The sequence below is a fragment of the Carassius gibelio genome, chromosome B17 (assembly GCF_023724105.1).
Source record: "Carassius gibelio isolate Cgi1373 ecotype wild population from Czech Republic chromosome B17, carGib1.2-hapl.c, whole genome shotgun sequence".
Taxonomy (NCBI): domain Eukaryota; kingdom Metazoa; phylum Chordata; class Actinopteri; order Cypriniformes; family Cyprinidae; genus Carassius; species Carassius gibelio.
The window spans coordinates 16768279-16785116 of NC_068412.1; the positions used below are offsets into that span (position 1 = coordinate 16768279).

The window sequence follows — 16838 nt, forward strand, 5'->3', positions numbered from 1 at the left end:
TTCAGGTATGGTATCATTAAAGCAATATATGGTGAGTTAATTGCGTGTCTCTTAATTGCTTCTTGCCAAGACTTAATTCTCTGCTTTTCATATTAGCCTGGGTTTTTTTTTTTTTTTTTTTCTAGCCAGGCCAATTTTATTAACAGTAGATGGCAACACTACAACCATTTTTAATAGCTGTCTTGCAGAAGGGATTGTGGCGGTTCTTTTTCAAAATCATAAAATGACCTTCAAAACGCCGGATATAATCTGAATTTAGCACTTGATGTCTTTCAAACCACTCCAGACTCAAAAGAACAACTATGATCCCTCATCCAAGTCATACACCTGCCTCAAAAAAAAATCTAAACACGTCGTTGAGCATGTCTGATAAAAATTTCTGACATTTAAGTGCTACAAAATGTTCATGAATAATTTTTATTGAGCTCTTAAAACCAATCTTTAATCCTAGTTGTGAATGTCCTAAGAAAAAAAAAAGATAGACCATCTCAACATGTTCAGTGTTAGTGAGTGAAATAAATCTGTCTGGAACACATATTCAGAGCATTCAATTTACAATACAGTGCTGGACAGCCGTTTATCAGCTCGCACAGTTTGTGTCTCTTTATGTCGGCATGAAGTCACAGCATAATGAAATAATCCACCATGCAATTAATCTCTTTATGACTGTGGTCGCCAATTAACCGAAATCAACCAGATTAACTCCTGCCTTGTAGGGTTACTTTGCACTTTTATTTGGACTGGAGCAGATTTAATTCTCTACATCAGTGTCCAGTAACTGAGCCTTTTATCAGCAGCTGCAGTTGTTTCAGTTCTACAGCAGCAGTGTGACTGAACACGGGCCAGGCAGGGTCTCCAGGTCTGGACTGCTCTGTTATTAGAGAACCCAGAAACCAGATGAGAAGGACAAATAATTAGGTTGCACGGAAAACAAAGAACAGAGCGGTTAGATGGCAGAACAAACGAGGCACCTTGACCACTGCCAAAGTCAAAATTAAATACATTACTTGAGGTCTATTTATCCATTTTTACTTCTTCTATGCTTGACTTATACCTAGCCAAAATCAACATCAGGATAAAAGAGGTTAAAGGTCAAAGCTGGCTGTTAGCATGGCTCAGTTCACCCCAGCTGCTATAGGTTATTTAAGATACAATGAGAGTTTTGGTAATGATAATTTTTGATCAATACTGAAAACTTCATGAAAGTTTCAAAAATGAAACTTACAAATAATAAGGAAATTTATAAATAATTTCCTAAATGTTGTGGGACAACATGAGGGTGAGTAAATGATGACAGATGCCTGAACAATCCATTTACATTCCACAGCTTTTCAATTCAAACAGAATCTTGAAGAGAACTGTGGAACACTTTTTTTTTTTGCAGCAACGTACCACAAATAATGCATGAATGGGTTAAATCTGAATTCGTTTCTGAGAGAGATCGCCACATCCTGAGGGGACTGACGGATTAGTTGCACTTCACCACTCTCTCAACAACCACTGGATTCTGTAATAAATATTTTAACGCGTGATATAGAGACAGACTTTTAAAGTGTGAAATGTTCGCAATTGGCATATATCTGGATATTGTTGGGAAGACTAAAACACACGCACTCCTCCACCTCTGCAATGCTGTAGTGTCTCTCTTTGCTAATGGAAAGCACACCAGGAAAATGAGATCACGACTTCCTGCAAATGAGATGTGCAGTGGAAAACAGCAGTCTGCTTTACACAGTACTGCACAAGCAAGAACAACGCACACACACTATCAATACATACCACTGCACGCGTACACATCATTTTCATGCAGACGGGACTGTAGGGTCTTCAGTAAGAGTAAACAATGCTTTTAATTAAAGTTTCAGCATGAGTGGCCCCACTAGTCTTCCCTGACCACCACGCCTTGTGCTTTCATCTCTGTCTGTTTACGTCAGCCCTGATATGTATTTGTTTGTTCATTTATTTTTCTTTTCAGATAAAAGACACAGATCAGTGCTGCTGCTGAAATGCAGTACAAATGTGGCTATAACCAGATGAACCAACGAGAGGGTGCACACACAGCAGAAGAAGACACAGCTGCTGAAACTGCCTCAGTGATGAGGATTTGATTTAATATCCAAATCACAAATCCTTAATTGCGTCTTGTCTCACGATCACTGAGCACACTGTGATGACTAAGAGAAACAACAGGCAAAGAGGAAAGAATAAGGGACTGATTTGGATTTTCATTGTCTTGCGTAATAGATTTCTTATTTGTAGTGGCGCTTTAAAGGGGGGGTGAAATGCTCGTTTTCACTCAATCTCCTGTTAATCTTGAGTACCTATAGAGTAGTACTGCATCCTTCATAACTCCAAAAAGTCTTTAGTTTTATTATATTCATAAGAGAAAGATAGTCTGTACCGATTTTTCCCAGAAAAACACGACCGACTGGAGGCGTGACGTGTGGGCGGAGCTAAAGAATCACGAGCCAGTAGGCTTTTGCGTTGAGAGCGTTTGGAAGCTGTGACTTTACCATGAGGAAAGCAGTTTTACTCACCGCATGCGGTTCCAACACACGATCGTGACCCTTTTTCGTTGGGACTGCATTATTTTTTAAGAAATAAACGATATGCAAATCCGGCGTCAAACTGGGCCTTGTTTGTAAAACAAGCATCTTCGAAATGCAGGGGAACAAACTGGGCCTTGTTTGTAAAACAAGCATCTTCGAAATGCAGGAGAACAAAACACTTGCACAACTCCGTTGATGCTCTGTAAAAATAAACTCCATCCACTGGTCCCTTAATGCTGTTTCTCTTTTGGTAATCTGTGCAGGGTTTTCTTGCCCTGGCAACCAAAAACACACTCCTTTTGTGACATTTCGCGACGCTCTCGCTCTGAACGTCTGTTGTGCTCTCAGTCAGTGCTCTGCTATACGGGAGCGCACGCTCTTCCGGCAGACGTGCCCTAGGACCCATATAAGGAAATTCCGCTCCATCTAATGTCACACAGAGCCATACTCGAAAAAAACTTTCCGAAACTTGCGACAAACCGGAAGGAGTATTTTTGGAACAGAAATACTCCTTCAAACGTACAACTTAATTTTTGAAACTTTGTCCATGTTTAGCATGGGAATCCAACTCTTTAACAGTGTAAAAAACTCTGTTTGCATGAAATAGCATTTCACCCCCCCTTTAAGTTTCTTAGAAGAGTGAAATGTAGTGATGCTAGTTTAAAAAATCAGCTTTTCCGTATCAAATATATTTTTGCATGTAAACGTTGACAAATGCAGTGTTATATTCTAAGTGAATATTTACGAAAGTAGCTACATCTTTTCTTGCCTATTGTGATGTACATCTGAACAAAACAGATTAGTGAAAAAGAAAGAAAATGTAGAGGCTTGGTTCAATCCAGTGGTTGTTGATTGGATACAGGAGGATCTAAGAGCTTTAAAGGGATAGTTCACCCCAAAATGAAAATTCTGTCATTAATTACTCACCCTCTTGTTGTTCAAAACCTGTAAAACGGCCGAGAAAGGTAGTGAGGACATTATTAAAATAGTCCATGTGACATCAGTGGTTCAACCGTAATGTTATGAAGCTACAGGAATACTTAAAAAATAACGCAAGAAATAACAACAAAAACATTCAATGATTTCTTGTATTACAGGCCAGTCTCAGCCACGCATTCAAGAGAGCACCGTGACACATACAGTACGTGTATATTACTCTGCTCATAAACAAATTGTTTTACGGACAAAAAGTATTCTCATAGATTCATAAAATTACAGTTAAACCACTTATTTCACATGATCTCTTTTGATGATGTCTATGCAGGGTCAGAAAGCTGTCAGATTTCATAAAAAATATCTTTATTTGTGTTCCGAAGATGAACAAAATTCCTTACGGAACTGGAACTGGGAGAGAAACACTTTTTTCACACTTTATCCCACTTATAGAGTAAAAATTGTCTCATGCATTGCAAAGTTTTAAATCCTCTAAACACAGAGAACAGAAACAGTGCTGCATACAGAGAATATTTAACTGGCAATATCAAACTGAAATCAAACTTGCAGATACGGTTGGTTGCCAGCAATGAAGAAGATAATTAATTTGAAAACCTACATGTGAAGCTTGTGAATGATTCTATACAGCAGGTAATGACATTCTCCAATCACTTGACACAAGACAACTTTGTCAAAACAATACATGAAAACAATAATATACTTTTTTTCTGTATGAGTAGTTAGTAGCTAGCTTAATCTTTGAGTAGCTTCCGCAACACAGCCTCATAAAACACAACCTACATTTTATTGGCAATGTGTCATCATTGCCTACATAATGGCATGCACTCTCAGGAATACAAACACATAAAGGCTAATGACTCATTCTCTCACTGCACTGTTTACCTGTAATATTGTGGGCTCTAGTGATAGCTTAGTCACGACCAAATTACAAAAGGTGCTAATTATTATATAATTTATCAGAAAACGACAGCATACAATGGTCTATTACCAAAGAACCAAAATAAACACAACCTAATTTGCTCTAAACCAGAATCCCTTCCTACTGTAGCAACAGCATTACTGCCACATATTATTGAATGTACATTTAGCATTTGAAGATGTTAGTTAGGGATTTCCTTATTCTATGCATGATGGTGACATCAAATATGACTGTATTAGACTGTTAGCTTGTAAGTGTAATAAAATGGGACTAGCACATTGTTTTATGGATATAATGCTAACAATGAACGGATTTTTAGTTCAGTTTTAATGTGTGCACTGTAAAAAAAAAAAAAAAAAAAATCTCTGACAGTCTGGAAGTTCATAATATTATTAGCTCAGCAGTCTCAAATGTTTCAAACCAGGTGCATATCAGTCATTTTTAATGCATTTTTAATAAAAAGTCCTGTCAGCCGTTTTGTCACTGTGAGAAAGTAGTGCTAGCAGAAATGTGAAAACTGAACCTCATGTGTAACAAAGAAAAAATACATCATTTAAGAGTTTTCAAAGCAGCCAAACGAAGAAATGGCAGATGGGGAGAGAGCATTTATTCGGCTGCTGGTTGTCAAAGAACATAGCGCAGATTCACACCAGCCTCACATCGAAAGGTAAGAGAGGGTGAAATGAAAAGATATTAGAGGAACAGATATACGTTTGGAGATAAATCTGAAGTAAGAGAGTGAGAGAAGCAATATGAGTTGTCGAGTGGGTGGCTGTGGTCAATTACACGCTCAACGTACTAAAACAAAATGGCTCCATCTGAGCAGTGTTACAGCAGACCGTGCCCGGGCAGGCTTAAGATCTTTAATGAATGACTCTTCTTGCACAGATATGCAGAGAAGAACCAACAGAGGAAAAGAAGTGTTTGTAGGTCAAAAGGCAGTTTGAGATTGAACTGTGCCTGTGTATGTTTATGTCCTCTGGGTTAGTAGCATTAGTGATGCAGTTTCAGAGAACACGAAATCCTTGATCCTTGGTTTTCAGGGCTGAGTTGCCATTAACTTTAAGCAGCCTACACAGGTAAACAAATCCATAATACAGTATAAATAAGTAATAGTTTCACCAGTGCTCACTAAACTTCTACCTGTTCCATGGAAACATCATGTTATTAAAAGATTAAGAGTTTAAATAAAACATATTTTGAATATATGCCAATATTAATCATTAAATATTAATGAATTAATTGCATTCAATGTCTACAGTATGTAGGATTTTCATTTGTACTGTAGGATTTGTCCTTCACTTTTAGCCTTTTAATGTTGTATTTATTTTTCCATTTCAAAATAATGTTTTGAACTTTTGACATCTCAAAAATAAAAGTATTTTCATAGTCATTTTGACCACATGGTTCAAACCAAGGTAAGATTCTCTTACAGTCTATTTCAGATTTTATTATGCTCATAATTTCATTAGCCTCATCTACATAAAAAAAAAATAATAATAAAAGATCAAGCTTGTTTGTTTTTTTTTTTTTTTTTTTACCAGTTTTTTACACAATTTATTGGTCCAAAATACAAAAAAATATTTTTCTACGAAAATAGGATTGAGTGGATCATTTTGAGTCACTCTGTCCTTCAAGCACATTATGTTTAATGTTCGTAACAATGATAAAAAAAAAAAAAAAAAAAAAAAAAAAAAATCTGTTAATTTAAATGACCCATCCAAACAGATTTGAGAGAATAAATCACTCTACTTTTGAAAAAAGGACAAATTACTGTTGGAAAGATGTAGAAAACTCAGTGGTCTTGAATGGACTGAGTGCATTTGTGTAAGAGAGTGGCAGGAAAAAGTGAAAAGCTATTTTCTCTTTGACAGTATTTTCACATGAAACAGCCCAAGCAGCTGGTGTAATGTCAGCTTTAAAGTTACAGTCTCTGACACTTTGGTTGTTTTGACCTGCGGCATGTTGCTGCCAGCATCTTTCTGACACTCTGGACAGGCTACAGCCTGACGATAGGTCACAAAACATCACTGAGATTGCGTTTTTATTTTTAGGGATGGTGAAAGCCTTGCTTCATGAACTCATACACAACAACACCTTCATGTCTGAGGTTAAAAGAGAAGACATGGCCAGAGCAGACACACAAGTTGTTTAGCTCATAAGAACACAGGTTCGAATCTGGCCTGCACTTGCATGTCACAATCCAGTCTGCTCTCTATTTATAAAAAACCCAGTGTAGTTTTTTTTCCTTCTTGCCAATTTGCTGTTTTCAGCTGCAGCATATTGCTAGGGGTGTGAGGGATCAGTTTATCATCCATTAGGGTCTTTATACCTGAGTGCGTTTACACTTACATCCATCTCACACATATGCTCCATCTCATATTCAAAGATAAATACACAAAACATGCATTATTCTGTTTCTGTCACACTCAGAACTGTTTCTGCCATAGGCATCCTCTGCAGGCTGGAAGCTGTTCATTTATGTAGAACATAGTCTCAGCCTCAGACGTCAGCCCCCGAACCGTGGGCAGAAAGTCTGATGCATATGGAACACAAAAGTGGAAACACAGGAGTTTCAATATCGTCATCGGATTAGCTGAATCATACAGGATTTCCAGGAGTATAAGCCTGGGTGTCACATTCTTTAACGTTCTGCCTTGAAACAAAGAGGGCTACCTGGTCTGTTATTGTGGCGATATTTCCATGACCTGAAATATGATGCTGAAACGAAACAAACTGTGATTGGTTGTTTGACATGTTGGTCAAATGGCCTCATGGGGCGGACCTTGGCCAATGAAAGCAGCAGGATTCCAGACCTTTAGTCGTCAGTCTGAAGGTCTGGCTATGGGAGACTATGTAGAACATACTGTTAAAATGACGGAGCTGTCATGCATGTAACATGTTAACAGGCCCTCAGTGTCATTTTATGGTAGAAAAACATTCATATAAAGTATACGTATATAGCTTTTTGACCAATGTGCTGTTCACTCAAGCATAACATTTCGCATCATGTAATTCTCACTTCAGAACCTTCAAAGTTATCACAATTTACTGCTCTTTTCTTTTGAAAGAAAGAAAGAAAGAAAGAAAGAAAGAAAGAAAGAAAGAAAGAAAGAAAGAAAGAAAGAAAGAAAGAAAGAATGCCATTTCAACTTTACTTTGGATGGATGAGTAGAAATGCATAAGGAAAATTAGGCTTGATCTTATCAAATAATTAACTCGGAAAAGTTTTTGTGCTCTAATACACACAACATCCATTTGACAGGTTGTTCTGGTTAATATCTTGTGCTATCAAAGAGGTGAGTAGCTGTCACTTCTGGCATAATGAAATATTAATCATGATACTGTACATTTTATACAACTGCACACACTTTCTGATTGCATTGTGCAGAATAATAGTACCAAAACTGTTCCATTCACAACTTATTCATTTAAAAACTTTATTTAAAAGCTAGGTAGTTAGCAATAAATGCTCACATCAACTAATCATTCATGTAGCTAGCTGTTACATTCAATTTAACTACCCATATTACTTAGGTATTTATCTATAAATGTTTACTTTAGCCTCTTATTCAGGTAGTTGGCTGCAAATGTTTACTGGTAGCTAAAGATAAACATTCACTTTAACTAATCATTCAGGTAACAAACTACAAATGGTGATTTTTAACTAATTTATCAAGTAACTAACTATAAATGCTGACATTAAGTAACTCATCATTCAGGCCGCTAGTTACAGTATGCTTTATAGTAGCTACTTGAAAGCTAGCGATAAAAATGGTTTCGGTGTAAGAAATTATTAATACACATAGTATCGCAATATTTTTTTGACGATGCTGTATCGATTCTCAGAAACGGAATATTAATATTTAAAAACAGTAATTAATTAATCATACAAGAGTCAGTTTTTAGTTCTGAGTTTATATCATGACCGCTAGATAGCAGTCTTCACCTCTGAACTCAAACAGTAACAGGAAATACTAGCATTAGGGCATGCCATAATATAGTTCACTGCTAGTAATGGAGGATGAAAGAATTGTTCCAGTTCCCATTTCGGTGTACAAAGATTGAACGTGGCGTCATTTAGGCTTTTGTGGTAACATCCACCATGAGACTGTGGTTGTTGTGGCGTGTTTTGTGCAGTTGGGGCATTGCTCGCATCACGTTCTCGGTGATTCCACGTGGAACAAACTTAATTACAAACTTAAAAAATTAAGCGTGTATTAAGGTGTATATGACTTTCTACTTTCATACAAATCCAGTCAAAGTTATTTTAAAAATTTTCTTTGATTTTTAAAGATGTTTGATGCCACTCAGTGGGTGGTGCACTGCATTGGTTTATGGGAAGTTCAATGAAAAGCACATCCATTAAAAAAAAATTAGTCACCTAGGATGACTTAATTTTCATTTTTGGATTAACTAACCCTTTAAGCAGATGTAATTATTTTGTTCAGATCAAAATGTTATGATTGTAAATTTAAAATGTGGTTCTTTAAATCAGGGTCTAAAATATATATGGTGGTTTTTATAAACTACATATTATACATTTATACATGTTTTCCCCCTTGACTCATACTGCATGAAAAGTGGTTCAATAAAGTTTAATGTTACAGGGACTGATTATTACAAATGCAGATCCCACTGTGTTCTGGTTAAATAATTTTTATGAATTTATATATTTATTTATTTATCTATTGCCAAGGTTTGCACATAGTAGTGTGTTCTTTATGACAGCTTTCCTAAAAATATATCCTATTCCTAAAATAAAAAATATCCCAATATATCACCTTGCTTACAGTATCGTAACATATCGAAACATTTCATATCACAACCTCTGTATCTTGATTTGAATCGGCCCAAAACACAGCGCTAAAAATAGACTTTAACTAACTTGTTTAGCAGGATTATCTGGAACTTTTCTGGAATAACAACTACAGTTGGTGACCTAAAAGAGAAATATGACCACAGAAGTTCCCCTTATGGCTACACTGTTTCAGAGCACAATAAGATAAAAAAAAAAAAAACATTGCCTGCTTAGCTAGAAGCGGTGGTGCAGAGTATGTGTCTGGCTTAACCATGCAGTGCTCGGAGAATTCTGTGACATAATGAGAATGCAACATGTTGTGGAAATGACGTTTTTAACTGAAATGATCTAATCAGGTCTGAATTTCTGCAAAGTGCCTCAGCTGGGATACATAAAAGCCTGCGAAATGGAAAACAATGTCTCTTCATTTCTCCACTTTTTTGAATAAAGCCACAGATACCACCAAGCCAAATTTGGCTCACACAGAAGACGCTGACAGACAGTTTGAATCTCAGTATTAAATAAATCGTTAGGGCTGATTTCTATTTTGAGGCTCTGCAAAAATTGCATTTGCTAAAATGGCACATAGAGTATTCCGGTCATGCCACAAACTCTCACCGAGGTTAAAAGCCACGCAAAACAAAACAAAAATTCCTGACCCAGACAAGGACCTGGGAAGACAGAACTAGTTCAGAAACACATTTATCATCTTGAGTGGTCTATAGGCCAAGGGTTAAGAATAAAAACTGCAGAAAAGGGGTTAATGGTCACAATGAAAATATTAATAATTTAGACCCTGTAAAAGAACTTTCTGAGCTATTCAAAGACTGTAATATGTAAAAAAAAATAAAAAAGGGACTCTCTTGATACACTACAGACATAATTGTCTCTCAGCTTTAAAAAAAAACCTTCGCTATTAATCCTTTGATTAGGCATTTAAAGAAATCAGTTACAGGGCTACAGTATGTACCTTCCCCTCTGGTCTGAATAATCAGACATTATATATTAGCATATATCTGTTCTTTGGAGAACTGGCCTGAGCTGACACTGATCTTTTCAATTATAACATATAAGCCTCCTTGTTTTCATATTTAATTCATATCTGTATCAGCTCTTGAATTCTGCCATTGAGCAGTTGTTGGGATGCATACTGAGCGATCACAGGACCACCTGCAAATGGGTGTCAGAATTACGGCAAGTATCGACAAGCTACCGAAGTGTACTGTGTCAGACTTGATTGATGTAAACATAGTGCGCGCTCAATCATAATAGAAGGGTTCACTCTTTGCGCATATGCGTGCAAAGTGCTCTACTCTTTTCCTTAAGCATATAAATGAGCCATCTGTGCCACAGCCAAAAATAACAGGAATATTTTGCAGTGCTTACCTGAATAGCAGGAGTCATCAAGTGGAGAAAGCATGAAAAACACAAAGAAAAGATAAGGACCTGTCAGTGAAAATCACAATGCTTTTTTCACAGATATTTATAGTTTGCAGCACATGACATGAGCTGTACGGACAAGTCATTGTCAAAAAAAGCAGGTCAGAATTTTACATTTAAACTCTGTAATAATTTATCCAGGAACAAATGCATGTGCCTTCATGTATATTCATACTATCCTATATTCAGACTCTACTATAAGGCCTACTGTGCATAAACTATCCAAATCTAACACTTAAAAAGGAGATGTCTTCCTGAAGAGACTACTCCATCTCACTTCATTTACATTTGAATATTCCTGAGAATCGCCCCCTGTTAACACTCCATCAGACTCTAATCACAGGGGGTTGTACTATTTTATCAGGGTGATTCATCAAATGATCTCATCATTCATACTCCAGCTGGGATGTACAGTACAGAACGTACTGTTTCTGATCACAAAAAAAAGAGGACAAAAAAAGTGAAATCTTATAGTTGAAGAGTGTAGTAAGTTGTTTTAATAATGTCACTTTAATTGCTCAAACTCAATAATTGATGACTGTTTCAAGTTAATTAATGCATGTTTCCAGATGTATATAAATTAATATTACTTTTCTTTTCCTGTAGTATAGTCATTCACAATTTGAACACACCATAAAAACATGCTTTGTCACTAACAAACAAGAGAAGGCATTTCACTGTAGGTAAATACCCACCTTATCTAGTGCTGTATCTTATAAAATATCCCTCCACTACTTTACTGTGAGAACTGACTGCAAACGATTCGGTGCACGAGTGAACTGTCCTAATGAATCAATCTGCACAGCAAACAATTTCAGATAATAATGAAATTCAGTTTAACACCAGCTTTCCAAATGTAAAAATAGCTTGCGGTTAAGTTCTACAGGCATTTAGCACTGCGTTTCGAGTACAAATCTATAATGAGCCTAATTTGTAAAGAAAGGAGGCGTGTCTGCATTGACAGTGGCTTAATTTAAATACAGAGTAGCACAATTGTAGCGCATTTAGCACTCTGATTAGATTAGTTTATCTGGACTGTGGGTGGTTGGTGAATAAGATGCAGGTTTTTGCATTGAAATATCACACACAACTGTTTAGTGTACAAAGTAGCGAACAAACTATACTGAGGCTCCAACTTCCATTACAGTCTCCTCTCTCTCATAATGTCTTTCAGTCCATTCCTCCTGTTTTGGGACTCTGATAAGGAAGGTCAAGCTATTAAATTTATCTTTTCTCCTCTCTCTTTGGCATTATCAGGCTATTCTATCAGGAGTCTTTAGAGATGTCTCCACAGTCCCTTTCCCTCCCTCTCTGTCAATCTAATCTCAACGGCTCCAGCTGACGACAGGCGGGAACACACACAGCCACTCACACACTCCATCAGAGACTATGGCTGCAGGTTTTGAGGCTCTGTGATATGATCTAGGCTGTCAAGATACTGTTGAGATATCTCTCTCCCTCTTTTCCTCCACCTCTCTCTATCTCTTCTCCTTCCACACGCACACACGCTCATAGAAACATAAGTACAGACACATAAAATGACACCTGTTCTTTGATCTGTGAAAAGCAAGCCACTCCTACTAAATGACTCCTGTGTTGCGAACCTCTAAAACAGCACTCTCTTCACAAAAGCCCTGTGGAGAATGGACTTCAAGTCTACAAATTCCCCCTAGCAGGTTGTCGGATCTAAAATAATATTGTGAGAGCATGTGACTGGGTCATGAACCGCATCCTGCTGGCAAGTGGGTGAAGTGGTTATGGTGGGCAGTCCGCAATTGGAATTACTTGATCAAATACCAGCATGGTCCGCAGTAGGTGGCCAAGGGGGTGGGTGTTAACCAAAGGGCATCACTGGCATGAGGGATTATGTAGGGGGAGGGCCAGCTGGTACTGCTGAATGGACAGGTTTCAGATTAGAGATGCCAAGTAGGGCCGCACAGATAGACTCAAACTCCCACAGACACAGTGGACCGTCTTAGCACGATAGTGCCAATAGCCTAGAGGCGCCAGGGAAGGCAGCCCACAGATTCAACACAAAGGACAAGGAAATGGAGATGCAACAGACTGACAGACACCATGTGTGTGAATTCTGCTGTGGCGCACTGCAATACTGACTCCCGATATGAACACCTGAATGCTGCGATCGCAGTAATTTAAAGGAGTGAACATGATCAGACTAGCTGGAGTGGGATTAGTGTATGGATGTGTGTGTGTAGAGAGAGGTGTAAAGCATGTCTTTAGAGAGGAAATACTTTGAATTTCATAGATAGAATAATAGTAATAAAAATGATAGATAGATAGATAGATGCAGCAAGACTGTCTCACTAGTGGCTTTTCAATTCAGTTCCTGCTGCGAGTGAATGTTCATGTAGGCATCCCTGGGTCCGGACACTCAAAGGACGAGTAGGGGACTTCAGACTCCATGTTTTGCTCATTCACTCGCAAAAGAACTGGAGAGAGAGATGTAAAACTAAAAAAAGAGAGAGACTAGACTCTGCTCCTGTCCTGGATGATTCATGAAGAACCTGGACATGACAGATAAACGAATCAAGGAGCGATAAGGTACTCATCTCTTCCCTTTTTAACGGGCCAGAAATTCTTTCCTCTCTTCTCCCCTGCTGTTCTCCACCTTGTCCTCTGTTTTGCGTGGCTGCCGTCGACCCCCGTGGACCGACAGTTCGGCACGCTGCCATACCTCGGGGGAGGATGAAATGAGTTTTAAGAGGAAAAAAGAGAGGAATAAGGAATGACCAGAGAGTCCGGTGAGGTGTAATATTCAACATGGCCTGGCAGTAGTCATCTAAATGCTAATCCACTATCAGGTACACAGTGGCTCATAGTCCTGCGGTTCTAAAACGGCTCTATCAGTGTGTGCCAGGAAATTACAACAACTTAATTTAATTAAGACACAGTCACTGCATGGAGTGGACATGACAGTCAGCACTAGCATTGTGCAGCAGAGACTTTGACCTTTCGGCACTTTGAAGCACAGACAGTGGACATCATTCCCGAACGCAGGAATGTCACAAATGCCTTGACCCATGAAAATCTCCTGAAGCTGTTTTCCATCATCCATTAATTCTTGTTCTAATTTGATGACATCCATTAGGACATAGACTTTACATGTCTGGACTCTGCCAGATGTGCCTATGAGCTATACTGAAAAACACATTAAAAGCAATAGTTCATCCAAAACTTTAAATTACTCCATCATTTAATCACTCTCGCGTGGTTGTAAATCGGTCTAACCTTTTCTTCTGTGGAAATGTAAGACATTCCAATCATTCCATTTTGTTTCAAACCTGTTGTTGTTCAAAACTCACTTCCTTTTGCTAAAGAAAAACTAAGATGTTTCAAATGTTCCATGTTATTCCAAATCTGTTTAACTTTTTTTCACTGTGAAAAACAGACAATGCAGTATTTTGAAAAAAAAAAATGTTTGTTGTTTTCCACACAATATAAGTCAATGGTGTCCAAAACAACATTGTATAAAACATTTTTCATTTTTGAATGGACAGCCCCTTTAATAAATATAAATTTAATTTCACATCTATGTTTGGAGTCTAAAATGAATGGCATGACAAACCCAAAACATGCATTTGCATGACTCATTTGAATACTCAACTAAATTAACTGACCTCTTCAACAGCTTATTCAAGCAATTTCTAAATAAAAATATAGCATGTCAAAATAAAATATTTTTCATAGGCCATCTACATTATGCAGAGAACTGCTGGCTTTTGCAGTGAAAATAACTTCCTGATCCTGATGCAAGCAACATATTTCTTGCTCTGCATGTGAATTACCATGTAATTGCTTTATGTGCTACCAAACATGTTACAAAAAGCAAAACAACCACTTCAATTCCATTTTAGTAATTGCACTCATGTCATTACTGTGTGCCGCATTTACAGGGTTACACTATAGGAAAATCTCTTAGAAACAAGGATGTTGGTGCACAAAAAAATTGGCAGTCAGAGGGGAGGACGTCTTTAAAAAAGAAAATGCCCTGAATTTGGGAGCACTTTAATTAATTGATATTTTTTTGTCAATTGAAATTAAGCTAAAATAAAATATAAATGTTACATTAAAAAACTTGAAATGTTGAAATTACATGAGTTAAAGTATTTAAAACGTTTTTATTTTTAAGTTAAATATAAATAGAAAAACTATTAAATGATAAAGGCACAACAAAATTATTTAAACAAAATTGGAAAAATTAAATATAAAAATACAAGCCCATTTAAAATATTATGAATGAATCATATAAATAGTATTGAAATAACACTGATTATAATCTTTCAAACTGAATAGGACCATAATAGGATAATATATTAACACGTACAGTCTTTTAATAATTTGCTCAATACTGATTTAGTACAAATTTTCCCAAAGACACCTAGAAGCCTGACAATAAAACGCTGCTCTTTTCTCTGGCTTAGAACAATAGATTACATATTTAATGTACCATCACACCAAGGATATGGCCCTTCCATTGTCCTGCTCTCGTCCAATCTATCGGTCTCTCTTCCTCCCTCTCAAGTCTTTTCTTTGTTTGCAAATGACAATGTGTTTGCATCACTTTTAGCTCATCTTTTTCAAAAGAAAGACTGAACAAACAGATCCCAATAACACTTGCTTCTGTCAAATCATGAGCTAGTCACTTCGGCCAATGCAAAGTGATCTCACTATGCCATACCCCAGTAACTTTTCGATTAAACTACATTTTCTAATAAAGAGCCTTACATTCCTGCAGCTCGCTTCGAAGGTGCAAAAATGGCATTTGGAATCTATCAACCTACAATCAACAATCAATCTGTCCCTTGATATCTTCTGTTATATGAAAATACACAGGTATTCCCAGAATGACAATTGTCAAGTCATCTGCTCTTTTTATTACAAACTGTAGTGCACTTGCATTTTTTACCATCTGCACCAGCCCTGCTCAGTGTTTGTGTTTGATTTCGGTGACGGGACGGTTATTTTGAAGTTTATTTTTTATGGGTTTGCATTCCACCCACCCTTCTCCCCGGTGTGTGTAAAACCCACTGAGGGAAACAGTCATGTGTTTTTTGAAGTGTGATGTCTCAGAGCCTGAAGACACATTTAGGAGTTCTCCTCTGATTTCAAAAGGAGTTGTGAATACTCATCTGAATAATTATACCCCCTTCTCTGCTTTCTTCTGTCAGTCCAAACACTTTCCCTGCGTACATTAACGGCAGCTCTGCATCAGTCCTGCCCTACATATTAGCGTCTTCCCAAAAATAAAAAGTACAGAATGCTGAAAAGTAAAAAAAAGAAAGAAAAAAAAACAGAGTGAACTGTCCACTAATGGATATAAGATATACATAGACAGGTTGTATATATATATATATATATATATATATATATATATATATATATATATATATATATATATATATGCATACATACAAACATAACTGCCACTTTTACTATACTTGTGTAAATGGAAAAAGGTCTAGTCCATTAGCTTTTATATTTATGAAGAGATTGTCAGTTTAGTGCACAATACGCATCAGACGGTCAGCAAATGGACTGTGAACGTGCAGTCTGAGTCTAGTATTAGTTTGAAGCTCCGAAATTACATCAGTGAACGCAAATCCCATCATGAAGAGCTTCACTTAAACCAATTCAAATACATAATTAAATGTAAGCAAGAGCCCATAGGCAAAACTGTACAGTTCAGTGGGGTTAAAATGAGTTAAGGCCCTTTTTCTGAGATTTGCGTAATATTACATCAGCACAATCTAGCTGATGATGATGAGAAAGAATAAAAAGCATGAGAGAGAGCGCTTTGTCTCATTTTGGACTCTTACCAGAGCATATGCACAAGTGCTAATCCAAATGTGTGTGTGGCTTTCTTTCCAGCTGTAACACAAAGGTCTTTGCATCACACTGGCAGCCGTGTGAATGGTTGCATCACAGTGTTGCTGTGCACAAACACAAGAAAAATTGGCACTGAGGGCAAAAACAAAAATTCCCACTCCCATTCACACTTTATCACATTCGCTCCAAGAGTTCAGTGAGTTATTATTGCACTTCTATCCAAATGTGAGTAAAAGTCAGTGGTTATGACTAGAGTGCTGCAGTTTATGAGTAATTATCAAGCACAAGCAGTTACACCAGTACAGATAATTAGTGCTGTTCAGCATGC

The 16838-nt window shown here is 37.3% G+C and overlaps 1 protein-coding gene across 4 annotated transcripts in view; it reads right to left on the minus strand.

Annotated features, from left to right (window-relative positions):
- grid1a (glutamate receptor, ionotropic, delta 1a) overlaps positions 1–16838 on the minus strand; it is a 223726-nt gene that overhangs the window by 135415 nt on the left and 71473 nt on the right. Inside the window, exon 1 of one of the 4 annotated variants that reach the window (XM_052581351.1) lies at positions 10610–10846. The exons of the other annotated variants lie outside the window; for them this stretch is intronic. Coding sequence (XP_052437311.1) covers positions 10610–10643 — 34 coding nt within the window. The 5' untranslated portion in view covers positions 10644–10846. Of the gene's footprint in view, positions 1–10609; positions 10847–16838 lie in introns of those variants that run through there. 4 annotated transcript variants of the gene reach the window in all.